This window comes from Syngnathoides biaculeatus, chromosome 8 (genome assembly GCF_019802595.1).
Source record: "Syngnathoides biaculeatus isolate LvHL_M chromosome 8, ASM1980259v1, whole genome shotgun sequence".
Lineage (NCBI taxonomy): Eukaryota > Metazoa > Chordata > Actinopteri > Syngnathiformes > Syngnathidae > Syngnathoides > Syngnathoides biaculeatus.
This window is the reverse complement of record NC_084647.1, coordinates 18,473,338-18,495,817: the sequence shown is the minus strand read 5'-3', so window position 1 is coordinate 18,495,817 and position 22,480 is coordinate 18,473,338. Positions and strand designations below refer to the sequence as shown.

At 43.9% G+C, this 22,480-nt stretch overlaps 2 protein-coding genes across 4 annotated transcripts in view; both read right to left on the bottom strand.

Annotated features, from left to right (window-relative positions):
• The window catches only part of gab2 (GRB2-associated binding protein 2), a 45,455-nt gene extending 32,398 nt beyond the window's left edge, over positions 1-13,057 (bottom strand). Inside the window, exons 1-2 of one of the 3 annotated variants that reach the window (XM_061827557.1) lie at positions 13,040-13,057; positions 12,551-12,932 (exon numbers count right to left, since the gene is read on the bottom strand). In XM_061827557.1, the coding sequence (XP_061683541.1) occupies positions 12,551-12,622 (72 nt within the window). In that variant the 5' untranslated portion in view covers positions 12,623-12,932; positions 13,040-13,057. Of the gene's footprint in view, positions 1-12,550; positions 13,005-13,039 lie in introns of those variants that run through there. The other 2 variants (XM_061827555.1, XM_061827558.1) reach the window with 2 other exon arrangements.
• Positions 13,058-13,697: 640 nt separating this feature from the next.
• Positions 13,698-20,985, bottom strand: nars2 (asparaginyl-tRNA synthetase 2, mitochondrial). The gene is given in 14 exon segments (XM_061828230.1): positions 13,698-14,369; positions 14,457-14,483; positions 14,817-14,914; positions 14,980-15,124; positions 15,126-15,251; positions 15,528-15,565; positions 15,709-15,807; positions 16,339-16,471; positions 16,628-16,722; positions 17,795-17,875; positions 17,947-18,087; positions 18,851-18,971; positions 19,048-19,168; positions 20,615-20,985. Coding segments are annotated over 14 exon segments (1,479 nt in total). The 5' UTR covers positions 20,724-20,985; the 3' UTR covers positions 13,698-14,224.
• Between the last annotated feature and the right edge of the window lie 1,495 nt (positions 20,986-22,480).

Sequence of the window (22,480 nt, the reverse complement as noted above, 5' to 3'; positions counted from 1 at the left end):
ATTCCTTGTGTGTTTTTGACATACTTGGCAAATAAAGGATTACGATATCCTTGAAAAACTCATCGATGTGCTGTTCCCACAAACAAAAGATTCCCTGTAACGTCTGGCGGTAGTAAACGAAGTTAAACGGAAAAAAGACAAAGGACGTGAACAGTGTGTAGTAATTTTATCGACAACAATTGCCAAACGTCTTCTGTGTTTTCACTGTCGAATGGAAGCTTATTGGGACATGAAATAAATACAACTGACTAAGGTTTCAGGCACAGTACATTGCTAAAGAGTTTGTGCTCGGACGATCTTTAAAAAACATAGAAGTCTCGGTACATTGCCTGCAGACACCTTGGAGAAAATGTGATTCAAATTCCAAGCACGAGTGAGTCATATTCAGTGGAAAATGACGATGATGCTTTGTTTTTTTATTTTTGTTTTTTGATCTGCTGAAAACTCAATTCTAAATGTAAACACTTGTAGCCTGTGACAAGGAACGCCCATCCACTCCTCTGACCTGTTAACTCAGCTACCTCAGCCATCTTGGGCTCGGGCAACCTTCAAAACAAACAGCGCTCTTGTTCTGCCGCAGAACAATTATCACTGCACCCAGGAAGAATTGCGACAGCCAGCGTAACAGAGGTGAGGACGTCAAACCATATCAACGTTCCCAGCAGTGATGCGTTACATGCACTGATGGATAAATGTATGCAAGGATGGATGATGATGATGATGACAATGAACACTTCTGTCGGTAAGAAAACGACGACTGGTAGGCCCGACTCCCGCCCCCGCAGTGTTATCTCCCATTTTTGTGCTACTTTTGCCGCCTCTGTTGGCTGTCGTGTTACGTCTCCGCGATGTAAGCGCAACATCTCCCACGTTCAGTGGTTAGCTTGAAAAAAAAAAAAAAAGTTCAGCTCGACTACCCGCAAATATGAACAATTATATGTATGCCATGTCAGCTGTTGGCAATGTAGGTCAGTGTTATAATACACACCACTGTTTAAAAAAATTGGGGTCACTGAGAAACTACCTTCTTTAAAAAAAAAGGTGTATATTTGGATACAAATACTGTATTAGGTGCCTTCAGAATTGGCTATTGTTCAATTTCCCGCCACAATAACAGACGCTTTGTTTACCTTGCAATTCAGATTCCGCATCCCCATGTGACTGATTTTGACACGTCAGTTTCTACAGTACGATTCAGATTTGTTTCATTTCTGATTCAGGACTATTTCATACGTGGATAAAAATCTGAAACGTGTATGTGATGCGAATACAGTGTGGATGCTCAGGTCGTGCTCGTCTGACCTACACGTAGGCTATAAAAGTCACAATACTTCGACATATCAGACCGGTGATAAGTAAAAACAGTCATTGGCAAAAAGAAGATGCTTAAAGCCCAAGTGTCATCCCTATAAACATTCTAAAATAGATATTGAAATGAAAAATATATATAACAATATACACTTCAATGTCTATATGAAAAAATAAATATGAGTGGAGAGCGGGTCATCCATCCGCAAAGTTGCGGAAGTGTCATTCGACATCCGAGTGGTCACCATATTGGTTGCATCTACTGCCCGTGACGTCACCTCGGACATTCGGCATTGAAAACATGCTGTGACACATACTATGGGAGACAAACACGCCCCTTCTGACACGGAAGCTCTTTTCGAAGAAGAGAACATCTCACAACCGAGTGAAGTGACCAGGGCAGTCTTACCCTAATGTTTCGAGCCATATTTAGATGATATGCGGATCACTTCTAACTAACAACAGACTCCCAGACAGTATGTATGAGCCAGCCTGGCCGAAGCCATGAGCCTTGTCTGCGAGGCACGGCTTTGGCGGCGGCTAGTCCGCCCACCTACTATGAGATACGGGAGGTCGGTTTTTTGCAGCTCTATACATACCTACTTGTCATTTGGAACCCACAAAGCTCTCGTCCTTTGCATCCGTGCAATCCAGAACCGGGCCTCTTGGAACCTTTATGAAGGGTAAATCTATCCTACCGAGTGTTCGAGCAATAACCAGCAATGCAACGAGCCGGCATTTTGGCTAACACGAAGGAACAACGAGCTACCTTCAAGCAGGTAAAACTAATAGAAACAAATGAGTCCACTTGAGAGCGGTCCTGCCATGAATGTCACTTCCTGCTTCTTGTCAAAAACAAATCCCTCGAGAGGATTTTCATGGCGGGAGTTACAAAAAGCCATACATGTCAAAATGATGTTTTACTGGCTGCCGTTTTTTCATTAATAACATACTAAAAATCATCCATTTCATGACAGTGGCACTTTAAGAACTAATAAATATAAGGTGCACAAAATCCTTGATATTGCCACAAATGTGGCCAGACTGAATTCTATACACGGGGCGAAATTTACTTTCGTAATTCCAATGTGTATTTTGTACATACGTTTCACCTCCTGGAGTCTTTCTACTCATATTGGAAGTTGTATTTATTTTTGTAATGTAAATGTAAACAGCTGCATAAAAAAATTGGATTTGCCTCCGCTCCGCTGTGCTGTACGTAGTTTGCAGGAACCTTTAAAATACAGTAATTAATGAGGCTAGTCACCCATCGCATGAGTTGGTAAATCAGCATCTACATCTTTCAACGCGAGTAAACAAGTATGTGCCGGATTTTGCACATGCCGACCTTTAGGAAATCAGGCCCATAATTGGTTTGCACAACCAAATTACTCCAGCCAAACAATTATGGTGCTTTATGCGCGCCGTAAGAAAATCCCCCTGAATGTCGTGTCCTTCTCTGATCACTACTGTAGTTTGTGTTCTCTAAAAGGGCAATTCTAACTTCAAAGAGTCCACTGATGACTGATGCGAATATTTTTTAAAACCAAAGACATGCAGTTCCTTTGTGGATTTGCTTTTAGTTTGGAATTTGAAGATAAAGGCCGTGTTTTTATGTCGGTTCTCAAATAGGACCTTCAAAGGGTACAGTCACAGTGAGTGGTTTATTGGTGGTCAGGTTGCACTTTAAGACAAGTGACCCTGTGGCTCTGCGGATAGAACCGGGTCGTCTGTTTTTCCAGCGCCGGCACACAAATCTGCTTTCTGTTGGTTTGGCCAGGTCCACACTAAACGTCGTGTATCGGCTCAGTTCCGCGACTGGCTGGAGCGTACGTATCATATGACTGTCACTCAATTGGCCCTGTGATGCAGATAAGATTGCTCATGGTGGGTTGGTCGTTTTTGTTTTGTTTTTTTTTCGTTTGTTTTTTTTGCAATGAACTGAAGCGCATGTTTATATACTACTCGGATAAACACTTACTCCCGTGAACATTCTGTGCCACAGGGCAAGAAAAGCAAGATTCCTGCAAAATATCCTGCAATGTGAGGGAGCATGATGTGTTGTTTCATAAGCAGTGGATGCTCGTGGCTAGCATCACAAACAGCCGGCAGGACACAGTCTGATGGTTGCATTCGTTTTGTTGACTAAATTTCATTCATCTTGGCCAAAACATTGCTGATCTCAAGTAAAACACATTTCAAACCGCTGCTGACCAAACAGATTCGGACAATTGGTGACTGCTAATGATTAAAGAAAATGGTAAAAACAAAGCCGCACGCTTCCCTATGAATGCAAACAAAGACGCGGGACCATGGAGACACAAAGACGCAAGCACCCTTCATAAAATGATCTCTGCATACTGTACGTAAGGTTCATCCTCCAAAACGTGTCTCTGCATGATGATCTCTAACTGTCCCACCACCACGCAGTCTGCCTGATGATCCCCAACCCTAAACTGATCCTGACTTGATCTACTTGAGGATCCCTAAACATAACCCCAATTTAACTCAAACCAACCCTACCGGTGTCCCTAACAGAATTGTCTGCTTGATGATCACTGACATTAGCCCATGTGTGCTTGCTAACCATATCCTAACCCCAAATGTAAACCTAATCCTATGCTTTATTTTAAACATTTCCCTCTCATAACCGGAACTTTAGTCCCATAATCCAAACTCTGTTGGTTAGATAATTTTTCAACCCTAACCGAAACCTGCTTGATGATCCCTATCCTGACCAAAACCCATTGCTCGTGGATCCCTAATCCAAAAACTTTGTGTGATGATCCCAATCCTATCCATCCATTCATTTTCTTTTGCCGCTTATCCTCACGAGGGTCGTGGGGAGTGCTGGAGCCTATCCCAGCTGTCAACGGGCCGGAGGCAGGGTACACCCTGGACTGGTTGCCAGCCAATCGCATGGCAGATGGAGACAGACAGCCGCACTCACAATCACACCGAGGGGCAATTTAGAGTGTCCAATTAATGTTGCATGTTTTTGGGATGTGGGAGGAAACCGGAGTGCCTGGAGAAAACCCACGCAGTTACGGGGATAACATGCAAACTCCACACAGGCGGGGCCGGGATCAAACCTGGGTCCTCAGAACTGTGGGGCCGACGCTTTACCAGCTGATTCACCGTGCCACCCATTTTGCTTCATTTTAACGGTAAAAATGCATTTGACCCTGCGATTGGCTGCCAACCAGTTCCGGGTGTACCCCGCCTCCTGTCCGTTGACAGCAGGGATAGGCTCCAGGACGCACGTGACCCTTGTGAGGATAAGCGGGTGAGAAAATTGAATGGATGGAACCCAATCCTAACCTCCCAATTTAACTCAGCTCCCATAACCCCCCCGCTTGATGATGCCTCACTGATGTTGGCTAAAGACCGTCCACTCTGCCAGAATACAAGTGCTTGCCAATAAAAATGAAACAATCAAAATGTCTATGCCTGTCAAAGCAGGAAACGGGGAGGCGCTCCCGCCAGACCTCTGAGGGCAAGGACTTCCCAAAGCCCCTCCCCCCCACTACCATCCATTACCAAGTGTGCAAAACAACGTCCGAGCTGGCAGGCGACAGCGCGACACCGGCGGCAGCTCCCCGCCCGTCGCTCCGTGCCTACTTTCCACGCACACGGGGAAGAGAGCTATCGCCTTCCCGATATGATCAGTCTGGAATGTGGCAACTGTTCGGCGTATGTGAACAGACACGTTTGTGCAAAGGACAGGTGTTTTGTTTTGGGATCCCTTACGTGGGAACGGGAATCAAACTGTTTACTCTATGTCACTCGAATGATTCATGAGGTGTACGCAGACTGACGTGTGCTTGATTCAGACTCATATTTACACTGTAAACTGCACATCTCGGCCAACTGACTAACGACGTCAGTTGAGAGGGAAAAAGCGGGAGAAGATATAATGCCGTAAGTATATGGAGGTCCATTTATTATTATTAATCAAAGAGCATGGGATGGTTGGGTGGCCGTCATCAAGCTTGGAACCAAACCCAAGTGTTCTTTGAATACTCAATGCCACGAGCAACTAATCAAACCCCAGGCTAATCAATACACCACAAGACTGCTTAAATCTCACATTATTGTTGATAAATAGTGATTTTTTTTTCCCCACTCCATTTTGATGAGCATGTATGTGTACTCTGGCTGGCAACAAATGACAACATAAACATATGAGGTCACGAGGAAGAACAACGTTGTTGCACCTGTTCTAACCGTTTTTGTGGTATGCAACCTAGCTATGCCGCTGATGCTCTATCAAGCCACTCGGAAAAAAAAAAAAGTATTGGGACACTCACGGATAGGAAAGGGAGCTCAAAGTGACACAAAAACCTGCAGCTGGCACCTCACTTAGCGGTTATAACAGTTAGCGGTCTTTCGGAAGACTTTCAAAATGTTGTTGGAATTTTATTCTTTTCCCTATTTTATCATTTTTGAAAAAGAAAAAAAATCCACCACAGTTGTGACCCTAGTGAGGACAAGCCGTATGGAAAATGATTGGATATGTACTGCAGTAATTAGTTCTTCACTTTAGTTTGTTTACATAATTATTGGCTCTCAATTCTGGCAAGAATTTCTCAATAAACGAATTAAACATTTTATTATATTTATTACTGGATAATTTTATTGATATTATTATCCATCCATTTTCTGAGCCTCTTATCCTCACGAGGGTCACGGGAATGCTGAAGCCTATCCTAGCTGTCATCGCAGGGCACATGGAGACAGACAACAACAACTCAGGTAAGAAACTCAGGAAGTGATGAGCAAACCTGAGCCGCGTTACTCACAGCAGCTGTCTCGATGATGACAATATGATAATGCATGTGATATTTTAGCATGAAGGAGGCAGCGTGTTCCAAAAATTTCCCGACTCATTGCGTGTTTGTGTGCTGTGAGTCACCGCCGCTAACGCTAATCACATCGCTAAACAATTAGGAAACATCCCAGAAGAGTCTCGCTCCCACGTAATCCCCGCCGCACCAATGTCCGACTTTGCATACGATTTGCATGCCCGACCTGTTTTCAAACTCTTCTGTCATCCCTCACGCTGCCTTTTGACATGCACCAAAACCTCTAAACCAGCAGTTCTCAAACTCGGGGTCAGGGGACCTAAAAATAAATGTGCAACACAAACCACAAGTAAACATTAATAATTAATATAATTTACTGTGTACAAAAGACACACTGAAACAGTCTCGCCGACACAACCGAAATCCTTTTTTCGAAAGAAGAATGTTGTGTGTAGCATTTTCATGGGTCCGCCGTAATTTGAACGACGTCAGAGTCGAGTGAGCGGGAACGAGTGAGAACGGTTAGAGTGGTCTTACCGAAGATAATTGTCCTTTGTGTTTGTATTGAGAAGTAAAATGTGGTGGGATTTCAGGGGTGTGAAATGTCAGCGGACCTACCTTTTCTGTGCTAAGTTAGCATGCTGTGCTAATTTTGGTGCTAAGTCAGCTGAGCGAGCGCTACCTCTGTTAGTGAGATAACACACATGTATCCTTGTTAAAGTGCCTTGTGCAGTCATTAAATGTAACTAATTACAGTATACAGTTGTCGAAATTAACAACAAGGTGACAAGGACGACTCTGTACCGCGTGAAAGTACCGCGTGTGCCTTGTTTCGTGTATTGTTCCTGCTGAGGGCGCCTTGGCCTCTTAGGAGCAGTGTGGTGCACACATGCGATTAACACGCCTACATTCAATTAAACCCATTCGTGGGCAGCGTCCCATTTTTGGGACATTGTGATTTTCATGCATTACATCCTTCAGTATATCAAAATATTTAAGTGTCTTAATCTGAAGCCATAATTTGGTATCAGGAGAGGATAACTCATCGGTCAAAGTTAGCACGGGTTTATTTCCCTTTCCTTCCTGACCCAACATGGCTGCCTTAAGTACACATGGAGCGTTTTCCAAGAGAAGAAAGGGAGAAAGGTCAGTATGCGACCAAGTTTGTCTTCAAAATGCTAATCCATCAGTATTATTAACGCGTAAGTGTCGTTCTAGAATAAGAAGAATTGCATAAACATATCTCCAGTATGTAGCACTTCACAGAACTGATAACATACCCGTCCCAGTTTTGGGATGCTGCCCGCGAGAGGGTACCTCTTTTTTGCTCTTTGTTTTATGCGTTAAACGAAAAAGAAGTGTTATTTCCTTGATCGTGGCCTTTTAGGAGACTTTTATCTCAAAAAGGCAAAAAATTGCCACCCTGCCCATGAATGGGTTAAAAGACCAGAAGACCTGCAGGTCTCAAACTCAGTTTACCTCGGGGCCCCTGGAGGCAGAATCTCACTGAGGCTGGGCCGAAGATTACATTAAATTATCATATTAAGGTGGGGCCACAAAATATTATCTCAAAGGCCTCAAATGGCCCCCCAGGCCGCCAGTTTTAGACCACTGATGTACGGTAATGATGGTTTATAAAGCTACTCTTTTGTTGCCTTTTCACTGACTTTTCTTGTGTTTATTTTATGATACACTTCCATTTTTAGGACGTACCAAAACAGATTCATGTATCGGTATCTGTGCCAATACTATACATCTGTACTCGTATTCTGACTCGTACAGATGCTCCGAAACTACTACACTGATATCATTCCACCAGCCTGACATAAAACCTCTGGGCAAGTCGAGTCGACCCACGTGGAGATATTTTATGGTGAACGTGTGGTAAAACTGCTACGGAAACATGTAGTTGGATGTCAAAATGTCAGTAATTAATTTGTTACAGTAAAAAGTTTAACCCTGGACCCAAAGACTTTGAGAGCCTACGCGAGCTCTAAACAAAACACGGGGAGCAATCATTTATACAAGAAGCAACTGATTAACACAATCCAGTCCTGCCCGGATTAGGGAGGATTTCAGGGCCGCACGGGACGGCTCGGCGGCTGAAGAAACCCGGGATGCCTCCTCCATTGTCGGAAAACTAGACGCCGAACTGTAGTTGCCTCGAGCGGAATCCCAGACAACTTGGCCCAAAAATATTGCGACAAAACTGCTGTTACCGCAACTTCTTGCAGAATTCTCAGAACTTGATCCTGATAAATCAGGCACGAGATTAAATACACGTCTGAAATGCTCTCACGGACACTGCTGAAAACAAACTGAAATTGAAACAATCTCATAGAGTAATTGATTGAGATATTAGAATTCTTCAAAATTCAGGCAAGGGCGATACAGCGGCGGCTATGAGAACGTCAGCTGCGTATGTGTGAGAGCACGCTACTGTAATTCCTGCACTTCTAGATAATGGATTTGTGAGACTACACCTTTTATTTCTCGCCAATCCTCCTCCTTGCTTTAAGGAAGGTCAATATTTACCTCCGACCACAAGAAGGCGAGGTTTGCATTTGTTTGCTACTTAGTGAGATGACAGTAAAAAGTACTCCAATTAATTTCCTGGAAATCCGAGGGAAAATGTTAATGATATTGGTCGGCACTGTGAAGTATGCGGTTGGCACAATTGCCTTACGGTCAAAACAATCCGGATTTGAATCCCCACCCAGTTTTTGTGGAATTTTTTCCACAATCATACGTTTGATTCACCGAAGCATCTAAATTACTTATAGTTGTAAATGTGACGTTGAGTGGTTGTTTGTCTACATGCTCCTTGTGCCTACGTGTGTTTTTACTCATTTTTGGTCGGAACTGTATCGTGTAAAAGATCACAAGCCATGTTCTTCGCTTTCCGCTAACATTTCACAGAGGCCCAAATGGCTTATTGATTAGCGGAGAAAACGACAGACGCGCACAGTGACCTAAATGTCACCTCGGTCAGCTGACGGCAATATCGGCAGATAAAATAGTCCCGATTGTTCCTGGTCTTGACTTTATGAGGAAGGAATTCCAGATGGTTGCATGATTGCGTACGCACGTCTCCTCATTGTGGCCGTCTCGTGACAGCCACGTCGTGTGTATGCCGTGGCAAAAGTCAGAATCAGAATCGGCTTTAATGGCCAAGTATGTAACCACGCACAAGGAATTTGTCTCCGGCATTCAATGCCGACCTGCTACGACTTTCATGTTGACACATTCTCTACTTTAGTAGAAGTACCCCGCCAAAAAAAGTACTTAAAGTGAATTTGTACTTTCAAATACCCGGATCGGGTCCGGAAAGTTCCATCTGCGATCACAAATCCAAGAGCAGCCATATTAGATTTGTGACTAACACTCAACAGGAGTGTTAACATAATGCCGGCCATGTTAACTGTAGCTACGTTGGCTCGTGACATTTTTTTTTTTTTTTAACCAAACCAGGACTAAACACGGTATCAGGACCACGGGAATCTTTCATAACAGCTGAGCGGAACGTCGCCAAATCTTATCAATGATCGCCAGTTCATGTTGTCACTGCCTGGATCCTGCAGTTTACGGTCACTAAACACCGAAGAAAGATCAGAGTAACTCCGACCAATCGAGCAGCGACGTTCCCCAACGGCATAGGCAGCGTCGGCGCCATCGACGTACCCGATGCGCTTCGCTCTGCGGTCAAATGTTCATTGTTTTGGACTGGACTGCAGCTCGTCAGTCAAATTCAGGATTTAAAGCACTGCAGCGACTGGCAGATCTCAATAGATGGCGGCATCGCGTCCCACCGGATTTGAGACGAGCAGAGCTCAGGCTCAAGGTCTCTGCTAGTCACGTCGATTACGAGGAAGAGAAATGCCGATGCGTTGGAAGTCAGACAAGTTCAGACACCTCGCACTTGCCGATGATGTATTAACGCGGTGAGGTAGTTGATAGAAAGTGTGTGTCACGGTCATGACAGAAGATGGAGAAAAGATACGTGGTGTGAGAGGCGAAAAGCCGTAGAAATTAAAACAGGTGCTGAGTCAGCAATGGAGCACTTCTTAGTTGTATACTTTAAATAAATATACACACTATATGTATAGACATGGCAGCATGGTGGATCAGCTGGTAGCGCGTTGACCTCACAGTTCTGAGGACCCAGGTTCGATCCCCGGCCCCGCCTGTGTGGAGTTTGCATGTTGTTCCCGTGCCTGTGTGGGTTTCCTCCCACATCCCAAAAACATGTAACATTAATTGGACACTCTAAATTGCCCCTAGGTGTGATTGTGAGTGCGGCTGTTTGTCTCCATGTGCCCTGCGATTGACTGCCAACCAGTTCAGGGTGTACCCCGCCTGATGCCCGTTGAGAGCTAGAATAGGCTCCGGCTCTCCCCGCGACCCTCGTGAGGATAAGCGGCAAAGAAAATGGATGGATTGATGTATAGACACAATTATTTTTGTATGTTTTCTAGCTAGAGGTGTCCCAAAAACAGAAAATGAGCATGAAAGTCAGTCTTTTGTGTTAGGTGCACACCAATGTTTGAAGATGTTTGAAAGCGTTTCACATGCTATTAAAGTACAGTATTTGACCACCATTTGTAGTATGTCGTATATTTATGGTTTAAAGGATTAATACAGGCAATTATAATCCCCTTTCTGGGAGAGTCAATCGCTCGCAATTTGCTGTCATGCTCAGCGCACTGAAAAGTCTTCAAAAGGTCCAGTAACAAAGTATTTGTTCGTTACATCCCACCGCTGCTGCCCTGCCAGACTGTTGATGGCTTATTGCACGCGGGTGGGAGTTGAGGTGGGGGCAGCCCCACGATTGGATTATCTCTCGTACCGCTCTTGTTTATAGAGTGGAGCTAAGTCGGCTTCTTCCTATGTACAGTGTCGGCGGCGGCTCCTCCACGCTGACCACGGTGGTCTTCAGTGTAAACATCAGCCATTTGGAAGTGGAAGACAATGGTTGAAGAAGACATTTGGAGACATTCTCGGATGTTTTTTCCCCCCCAGATGGGACCGGGAGATGATATAATGGCAAAGCCGGCTCGCAGAAACACATGCAGCGGCCCAGTAGTAATGTAACACCACATGTAAACAAATGACAGCTGTATTTATAGATTGTCTCATGCTACTCTCGGCCTCCATAAATCCTATTAAGTGAGTAGCGACCGTAGACCGCCCAACTAGCCCCCCCACCCTCTCCCGCTGCAGCTTACAGGATCTCTATCGGGCCACTCAAGGAGTCCCATCATTATTGGGACACAGACGTGACCTCATCGTGAGTGGGTAATTCCGATGTGAGCGGGACAGGTATTTTGCGGTGAACGTACACCCCCACTCCAATATGGGTGGCCGTCTGGGTGAAATTTGCATGTTCATAGCACGAGAAGAAGAAAGAAAAAAACTAGTTTTGCTTCTCAGTATCCCTGTGGGGATTTGCAAAGTGGGCCATATGTTGTGGGGGATGAACGTACAACCACAGGGGACAAAACATTAGGTACACCACAGTCACCCAAAGTTTGAAGCTCTGGTCATACCGCGACCTTCTCTGAGGCGAGACAACGAAATCTCACGGCAGACCACTAAGTAAAAATGGAAAAAGGAAAAGAGTATTTACTGTAACAGTTCTGCCTGCTGATATATGTCAGTCGCATAGAAAGAGAAACATAGATATGTTAATGGAAGAAAATAATAATTTTCCCAAGAAAATGGGGTAATTTCCCATGGCACACCGGTATAACGGACAAATAGATTTCATTCACTTTTAAGAGTAATTTAGTCGGAGTAGCTGAGCTGTTTAGAGTATTTTGGCAACAGGAGGGAGCAAAAAGGAGGTACAAAATGAAAGTGTTATCATTTATTGTGTAGAACTGAACTGCAGCGGCCGCTAATATTTTGACTCCATTACACTGTTTCCTTACATTTATTCAACCAAGGCACGCATTTCAAATTACAAAAAAAAAAAAAAGTCTCACGCCACAATCCACCAAACGAAAAAAAAAGTATATACTGTACACTGATGTAATGGTGATGTGATGTGTGGTGGGAGTGGATGAGCATCTCATTGTTTGGTCACTCTAAGTCAGCGGTATAAATAGATGAACAAACAAATACATTACTTGTAGTCAGTAAGTATTTTTGTAGGCCAGTGTAATTTGATTAATTTTGCACGGTGCACCTTATGCAACTGTACAGTAGCAAAGGCAATTATTATTCATTTTTAAAAAATGCAGGCTACAATGCAGCTAACCACAATCAGGTTAAATTAATTCCTCCCTGATAATCATCATCGCTGTAAAACGCAGAGTTTGCAATACAGCATATTGTGCAGGTGGATCGAATAAAGTCACAATCGAGCGTGTCTAAGTGTATACTACTCGCGTGTGTGTGTGCGTGAGAGCGTTGTGCAATTAGTTGGATCCACTCACGTATCTCCGCAGTTTCCTCTCCGGCGGCGACTTCCTCAGCCAGCCGTGGAGGAGGACTTCTCCGCCGCTCATCTGTCCGCGTCTCGGTGCCCAACAGGCGGCTACACGTGCACGACGCCCCCGGCGGGCGTGCGGTTGTCCCCCATCGAAAGAAGGGAGAAGAAAGGGGGGGGGGAAGGGGGAGGGGGTTGTGTGACCGCCCTGCTGGAGGAGACGTTGTCGGGCGGGCGAGTCTCGGCTGCTGCTGCTGCTGCTGCTCCGCGGGGAAGCTCGACTGATGCGGGCTTAGCGTCACTGGGCGTCTGCGGCTTGTTTATCCAACTCGACACCACGCCCACGGCCGGCTCGCCAGAGGGATGGGCGCCCGCGGAGCACCGGGAAGCTACGACAACAATCTTACTATGAATACTTCAACTTGAATACAGGCTCACATGTTTCGCAACAAGTAATAATAAATGTAACACTGCCCGGAAGCCAACAAAATAAAACCTGTTTTTAGTGGCTCCAGAATGCCTCGTCGCCAAACGTCCCGTGGCTGGACGCGAAAACAGCACCCTTCTATGGCCGCCCAAAGTAATTACAAACATCAGCCGATCTGCTTGGATTTTGGTGACGGTGGTCCTCGGTTTACTTTATTATTCGTGGGGAAATTTGAAAAAATGCCACCATGAAAATCATAACATGACGGCACAAACATCGCTGCATGTCCAATTTGAAGTAACCGTAGGAACGGATGGTGACCGGATGTTGTGAGGGTCACTGCCGCCATCTAGTGGCAATATTTGTTAAAAAAAAAATCTCAACACAAAGCCTCCCCCCCCAAAAAAAAACCAACCATTTTTTAAAAAACAATCTACAACACTACGAGCAATACATAAGTACATACAACATAAGAAACTACAAACTTCAATATAAGGAACTTATCGTACATTCATTTTACTTTAAAAAAAAATTGTATTGTAACGAGACAAGCCGAAAGGAAAAGAAGATTCTACTAAGAAAATAATTTGCTTTTATTTCATTTCAGATAACTAGAACTGACAGACTTACCATAGCTAAAATAAAATATCCATAAAATGGTAACCAATTTTTGGCTGAGCATTTGCAAGGTAAACAGCCAAAGTTTGGATTGACACTGTCACAGATATATCAATAAAATAATGTTTATTATTATTGTGGCGTACAAATGCAATACCTATACAAAACAAAGAGCTGAGAATATTTTGATCCACTTGTCAAAATAATGGTAGCTTTAGTAAACCTAATGTTGTGGCCTTGACTGTAATCAAACAATTATAGTTGATCCAGTTTATTAAAAAAAACGTTTCCCAAAAATGTCTTTTTTGTTTCCACATTAGGGTACATACAACGCTTTTCAGAAATTACTGCTGTAAATTTCCTCATAAGTCAGAAAAAAAACTGAAGACCTTCATTAATTAAAAGTATGGATAAAATGTAAACATTTCACCTGTTTTGCAGCAGTGTTGCGACACAGGAAGCTTTCCATGTTCATAATTGTGTAAACTCAATGTTTGTGGAGAGGACGTGGCAGCAGCCTTCAATGCCGCAGCTATAAATGATTTGAAGATTTAATGACGTAGTATATTTTTAAGTTACTACATTAAATAGCGGATTGAAATGTTCTCGGCGCAATTTAAAAAGGGACGGCCGACGCTACAGCAGACAAGAATGTGAAAATCTGGGGAAAGGAATCACGTCTTTGATGTTGTCCACTCCCAGAATGCATTGCAGGTATCGATCAAACCCCATTCCGAATCCACCGTGCGGGACGGAGCCGAAACGCCTCAAATCCAAGTACCTGAAAAGATATCCATGCGGCCATTTACATAAAGATACCTTTTTGAACATAAAAAAATAAACAGTAGGTAATTATTATTTTTTTTACCAGTTGTAAGCGTCTTCTGATCCAAGCCTGAAAAGGGGAGAAAAAAACAAATGTTTGACAGATTTAAAGGGGACATATAGTGGAAAAAGTGACTTTTAATAGGGTTGTTTCCAAACAGCTGGGTCTCTGAAACCAATGCCCAACCATCGAAAGTTCAATTAAAAAAACAAGTCAACCCTTTATTAAAAATAAATCTTTTGCATTTTGACACAGCTGATACATAACAGTTCATTTTCCATCAAAACCACACCGAGTTTCGTCACCCATGACGTGATCAGCTAGGCCGGGGATGAGGTGTGCCCCTTTGCTCGATCAAAATCGGGAATACAAAACAAAAACGGCGAGAATATGCGTTCTTACTCTTCCAGGCGAGCCCTCAGCAGGTCCAGCCTCTCCTCTCTCAGCGAGCCCCCGTACACCTCCCCGACGCCGGGCACCAGGAGGTCAACGGCGGCCGCCTGCGCACCAGAGCGCCACGTCACAACTTTCCATCATCCCACCGCGGGCCGATCATTGAACCCACCGTGTGCTCGGGCTGGTCCTGGTTGTCCCTGGTGTAGAACGGCTTGAGCTGGTAGGGGTAATCGACGACAAAGATCGGACGCCCGCCGCAGTGCTTCACCAGGTACTTCTCGTGCTCCGTCTTAAGGTCGCAGCCCCACTGAAGAGAATGAGGGCGAGCGGGAGGTCAAGGCGGCGCTCGGCCAGACCGAGGCGATGATACGCACGTTTGTGGGGAAGGCGAACGTTTGTGAGCTTCGCTGTAAGATGCTGACAGCCTCGCTGTAGGTCATCCTGAAAGTAGATAAGTCTTCATTTAGCAATCCGTCAAAAAAGATCAAGACTGAAGGATACCTGCGAGCCTACGATGAGGATAAGTGGGGTGCGCCTCAGTTTAGCCTGGGTTGTTAGAAGTAGACTCTACGATGCTGTGAGATGAATTTGAAATGATCCTCAAATGTTTCAACTATTCATACAGGCTATTGTAAACATTTTTGGGGAGGGCGTGTTTTTTTTTTTTTTTTTCAAAACTAAATGACACCAACTCCAGAAAGATCCAAAACAACTTACACGGGGAATCTCTCCTTCAGCATGGCCTCCACTGTGTCCTTTCGGCATGTCGGGCATGCAGAAGTAAGAAGGGAGTCAGACGATTGGCCGCCCGGTTGCCGGGCGAGACGGGAGGAGCTCCGCAAGCAGAGAGTGTCCTCGAGGGAGTGGGGGTGGGGGTGGGGGGTGGGGGTAAACTCACCCTCTGTCCCGGTGTCACGTATTTATGAAACAAGTCCACGTCTTCAGCGCAGCGGTCCAACACGCGCTCGGTGGTCCGTTTGAACATATCCTCCATGACCTGAGGAGCAGCGGGACCCCTCATTCACATATTCAAATAACTAGGAGCAGGCAATATGGGCTCGATATTAGATAGCACTATTCTTTCATACAATTTGAATTTTTTTCTGATATTGCATACTAGGCTAAAGGATACATTTTGAGCAAAAAATAAATATATTTCTTAAAAATAAATATATTTATTAGATGATTTAATTATATTAAGTATTTAAACTATACATGTATCCCTACTATACAGTTTATTATCAGGAAAAGCTAAAAAAAAATTGCTTAAAAAACATTTTTTGGACTTAGAATGCATTATTTCATTCTCCATTCATTGTAATGGGAAAACGTTATTTGGTTTTCGAACGTTTTGGTTTTCAACCAGCCTTCTGGAGCGGATTGTGTTCGAGAACCAAGGCACCACTGTATTTTTGTGTCATGACCTTTCCCCCGTTATTTTACTGGCTGGGCAAGAAAGCTGCTACAATGACAACAGTCGGTCCGACTGCATGCCGAGGTTAAGGAGCGTAAACGCCGAGCGGCGTACCTGGATCAGGTCCTCTATGGACCGGATGAAGGCCAGCTCCACCTCCACCATGAAAAATTCAGCCAGGTGGCGCCGGCTCTGGGAGTTCTCCGCGCGAAAGGTCGGCCCGAATGTGTAGACTCTGGAAAATGACCTGCAGGCATAATTCCGGAGAGCTACACTTGAGTATGTGTCGGTGTGTGTATGTGTATATATAGTCTCTTGGTTTGCCTTGAGGCACTGCACAGTAATTCAGCAGAATGAAGATACTTTCAAATGAAATTAAAAAAAAAAAAAAAATACACTTCACCCTGCCATGACCTCCAAGTGGAGCTGAGCAGACACGGTCAAGTAGGCCGGAATGGAGAAGTAGTTCTCGTCCTGGTTGTTCTGCTGACAGGAAGGCTGCAAAAAAATACATTCGTCGGCCACTTTGTTAGGCACAGCGCTTTACTGCGGCGTCTTCGGAGATGTCTGTTCTGGATACTCTCCTCCATTTTTTAGACGCATGAATGCAGCATTAAAAGTCTTGTTACCCCTAACGGAACAAGCCGAAAGGAAAAGAAGAAGAAGACTGTCACTTAGAGTATACATTCAACATAATTTCCAAATTGAAGAATGTACGCCTTGAGGCCAAACACCAGACTCATTTTGCTACATGAGTGGACCGACATTTGTCAGTCAAACCTGATTCCTGTTGTTTGACCTCTATTAACAACTTCAAAAACAGGTTCTTCTTCTTCTCTCCCTGCTCTCCGGAATCGGACGACATTGTACGCCGCCAACAGGCCGCCAGTGGAACAGCAAGCAGACAACAAAAGTGTCAAAGTTTGGTAAAAAGATACTTGAGCTGCAGCAGGAGGGTTTTAAGGTTGCGAATGGTATTACATTTTCAAAGATGAATCCATCCATTTTCTTTGCCGCTTATCCTCACAAGGGTCGCGGGGAGTGCTGGAGCCTATCCCAGTTGTCAACGGGCAGGAGGCGGAGTACACCCTGAACCGGTTGCCAGCCAATTGCAGGGCACATCGAGACTGACAGCCGCACTCAGAATCACACCTAGGGGCAATTTAGAGTGTCCAATTAATGTTGCATGTTTTTGGGATGTGGGAGGAAACCGGAGTGCCCGGAAGAAACGGACGCAGGCATTGGGAGAACATGCAAATTCTACACAGGCTGGTTCGGGATTGAACCTGGGACCTCAAAACTGTGAGGCCAACAATTTACCAGCTGGTCAACGCCCTAAATTTATATTTACTGCATGCATCATTTCTTTTACTGTTGTTTTTTTTGAATGTACAGTATTCGTTGTTTTTTTTAACCACCATAAGACCCAAATTTCACCTTTTTCCAGAATCAACAACGGATATCTCTTGTGTCAAGGTAAAATAACATCTATAGCTCTAATCTAAGGCGACACAGCGTCCCGAGCGAAGCGTCCAGAGTGTGCAGCAAGAACCTCGTCGTGCACTCTCACCTCAATCTGAAAAAGCTCGCCCGCCCCCTCGCAGTCGTTGGAGGTGATGACGGGCGTGTGAATGTGCAGAAAGCCATTGTCCTGGAAAACAGGAAATAGCACAAGTACGGGGTCTCGCTCGCCAGAGCCTCCGCTGACTCGGTTGGCCTCACCTTGAAATACGAGTGAACGGCCCAAGTGGCCTCGCTGCGTATCCTCAGCAGGGAGCTGAAGGTGTTTGTTCTGCAGCGGAGGTGAGGGAACTGCCGGATGTAGTCCGGCTTGTGGCGCTCTTTGATTTTAAACGGGAAATCCTGGAAGTGAGAACAAGGGCCCACGAGTTACTGTACATTACATTCAAAAGATGTACGGAGGGATTTTCGGGGCACACAGAAAACAATTACTGTAGTTGTAATATTCAAGACAAAATGTCGTATGGTTGTATTTTCAGGATCAAAACGTGGATTTTTTTGGTCATATTATGAAAATAATATTTCATGTATGACCAAATGTGCATATATGAGACAAAAAGTTGAGCTAACTTTTTTGGGGGGATTGTGCTTAATGACAAGTCTCAAAGAACTTTGCAGGCCTACATTCGCCAATGATTGAGAATATGAAATTATTCTGCAGCACAGGATTATAAAAAAATTAAAAAAAATTGTATATTCTGAGAAAGTCAAATACTTTCAAGAATAAAGCAGGAAACGGGAAAAGTTGAATTTGGTTCAGCCATGATGTTGTCTATACACTATTTGAGATATTTAAAAAAAAAAAAAAAATATATATATATATATATATATATATATATACACTGTATTTTTGAGGAGAAAAAAAACATTCAATCATAGTATTTCAAGAAAGACTGAATTTTCAAATAATTAAAATATGTGACTTTTAAAAATTAACAACTTTGCATCCTGAAATTACACACCTGATTTTTTGAAAATTTACACCTTTTAAAACTTTAATTTTTATTCATGTAAAATCAAAACTTTAACCTAATCTTGTGGTTTATTTTTATAATTTTAAGGGTGGCCCTAATAGTTACGCGTAAACATGCCCGAGCATCCTCACCAATGGGTTGCATTCTCCAACCACGTGAATGTGCTCAGCTTCCAGTTCCACGGGCTGCTTCGCGTGCAGACTTTGCTTCAGGACTCCTTGGACCTCAACGGCGCTCCCGAATGTGAGCAGCCTTTAAATGGTTCGAAAAAAAAAAAAAAAAGATTAATTTTACTCTGTGCATCGTCAACAATAAATGAAAGCCTCACGGGTCATGTAGCTGAGGACTGGCGACAATCTGCAGCGACCGCAGGCAGCTCCCATCGTTCAGGTCCAGGAACAAATTGGCCTTCTGGGATCTGACGGAGCGAACCCACCCCTGCGAGAAAACTGCTTTGTGTTATTCACAAACTAAAAATGGAGATCGACGACAGCTACGCATAAAAATACTCATAAAAACTCAGTGGAAAAACTGCAAATGCAATGTAAAGTGTACCTGCACCGATTGTCAAGAAAGTACAGTACATTATATTTTTACTCTCAAAAATCTCAAGCTAATAGAAGGCAGATACCTTATCATTGCCTGACATTAGCTATTTTTAGGACGTTAATAATTCTGATATTGTAGAGCACTTTTAAATAAGTGAAAAACGCCTTATAAATACTCACAAATTACAAATTTGTCCGTCACTTACGTTTTTTATGATTTTTAAACTATGATTTGAATGATTTTTTAACTATTTCAGCATCATATTTTGTGTTTTTGTTTTTTTTCATAAAACGGAAGCATACAAATGTATGGGAGCAGTCATTTAATCGCGGCGGCTCCTTCGCGAATACATCGAGGCGTTTAGGGGAAATGGGAAAATTTGAGACGAGCTCGACTGCCACTACGACGTCCCACTTGATGTGAGCTCGTGAAACGATGTCTTCACGTACTTGTCCCCGAAAATGTTGGTGCAAAATCCTCACGGTGAGGCAGTCGCTACTCTCTGGACTCTGCAAAGCAACATCCGGAAATAAATTGTCAAAGTGTGAGGTATTACCTGCACTTGGACGTCTGCGTCCAACCCTGCGCCAGAAAGTGCCTCAGAAACACGAAGCTTCCTCGGTGCCTTCTTGCAGAAATGCCTCAGAGTTTTGAACATTCTCCGGGACGCGGAAGCAACTGAAAGCATTTGTGTAGTAGCCCGAAACATCTCCAAAACGTCACGAATACTGAACCGCTAAATGCATACGTGGTTCAATTAAAAGTATACATAAATCAGTTTTATTGTCGATTTATGCATCAAACTTTTGGCTTCGCTTTCACTTGACATTCATGTCGGTTCCTTGTCTTCCGTTCAATCACTTCCTGGTTGTGTCTGACGCAATAGGTTCGATGGAACACGTGACGAGTATCCAATCAGATTTCAAGATTTCTCAACGCGTCTTTGGCGACTAATGGGAGTTGTAGTTTTTTTTAAATCTTCTCTTAAGGTTGTAGGTCTCGGTGTTATTGCGGGGTTTCTATGTATATATATTGATTCATTTGGGCTAAAAGTCCATATAATCCATTAAAATGTGTACTTTAAATTATAAAATAGTTTCAAATGCTTTGACAGGTTTCTCGGGCACTTTTGAAAGTGGTGAAACAGAATGGAATGCGAATTATTTTGCTGGTACCAAAGCAGTTCCGCTACTGTACATGGACAAGCGTCGCATCTGCGGGGAAGCCATCTTTCAATGCATCTGGCCTGATGAACGCCCCACCACGTTGAGGTCCACTTGCGCTCACCCGGGTGCCGTACATCAAGATGCCAGCTTTGTAAGAAGGTGCCAAGGACAATTATTCACCAGGCCGGCTCGGGTCTTGGGAGCGAGGCGGACGGATGTGTTGCCTCGGTGCCGACACGTCATCGCTCAAAGCTTCAGGTGATGCATCGCTGGTATTAATGAGCGCCATCTTGGAGAGGCAGCAATTATGCAGGCCATTTCATATTAATGGGCAAGAGAGGAACAATTATATTTGGTGATTCATCGACAAGAGAGTGGAACACCAGCACGTGGCATTTGTCAAAAAGTACCCCCCTCCCACCATTTTGTTTCACAAGCATTCAACCAAAGTTGGTCATTTCGATGGCTCGCTATCAGCAAGAAAAACGATCGAGATGGCCGATAAAATAGGAAAATAAAGGAGATTCCCTCCCCTAGCCCCACAAAGAATGTTGGAATAACAAAAAATACATTTTAAAAATGCAGGATTTTTGTCCTTTTCTTCACTTAAATGTTTGAATATTGAACAAAATTGACCAGAATAGTCGAATAGTCAGAGCAAAGTCTTTTACAAGAACTTACTTTTTAGTTTGTAAAAAGACGGAATATTACCAGAATATATTCAGTGTGATATTGATAAATATACAATGTACTTACAATATATTCACTTTATATTTGTTAAATATCAAGGAAAGTACATAAAGTTTTGCTAGTGACCACAAAAAAAAAAACTGTAGCATGACCCGAATAGTCATTTTTTTTTTTTTTACAGTAAAGTTGTTATCTGACTAAAAAATAAATAAAATATAATAAAATGCTCATTTGTTGGGTTCGAGGGTATGTGGCCAAAGAAAACCTAAAGAATCATAAGGGGTAAATAATTGGGAAAAAAGTAATATCCATCCATCCATTGTCTTTTGTCGCTTATCCTCACAAGGGTCGCGAGCAGTGCTGGAGCCTATCCCAGCTGTCAACGAGCAGGAGGCAGAGTACACCCTGAACTGGTTGCCAGCGAATAGCAGGGCACATAGAGACAAAGAGCCGCACTCACAATCACACAATTGTGTAATGTGCAAAAGTAGTTGAGACGATTGCATTTAAATGAATGCAGTGAGATAATGTTTTTCTCAGTGATGTCGTTTTTCACAGGCTGGACCGCATGGTGGCGCTGTAGCTCCATATGACCAAAAAAAAAAAAAAAAAAAAGGAACCGCACCACCAATCCCAAATAGTCCACTCTCCTTCACAGTAGATTTATTCATTTAGCCTAATCTGAAGTTGCCTCCGATATATTATTCATTTGTTGCTCTGAGGTGTGCTGAAATGGAAGCAAGTTGCTATTGTTTAGTTGTGCCTGCACTTCAGTCAGGAACACCGCAGCCTTCCCTTGTTCGGCAACGCGCGGACCTGCGAGCAGAACCGGCTTGGGCTTGATTTCCAACGGATTCTGCTGGCGTGACAGGTTTTGTGTGGACTTGCACCTTTGGGTGTGGGGGGTGGGGAGGGTCCTGCTACACACATGTGGGAAGAACATTAAATCATCCGTGCGCAGAGCTTTGTCGTCTCGACAGGATCGTCGGCCTCCGAGGAGCTAGCGGGCCCCTCTCGGCCTCCAAATATTTCACACCCCCCCATCCCAAACGGAGGCCGGCCATTGATTTTATGTAGCACGGCTCGTTAAGTGCTGATTAGGCCGTTTTGGCCGTGTGATATCAGGGAAGGGCTCGTGTGACAGGCCACCAGACGCGAGTTGAGCGGAACTAACAACCGCCGCGCTCTTCGCTCAAAGTCACTGGGGAAGGTTCACCCCTAGCAGACGACGACCCTTCGAATCGGTGATTAGCAAAGTCTATTGTGCACTCTAGGGGTATGCGATACAAAATTACGGCCCAAGTACAGTTCAGTTGTATTTAACTTTAAAAAAAAAACCAGAAACACTCGGTAACC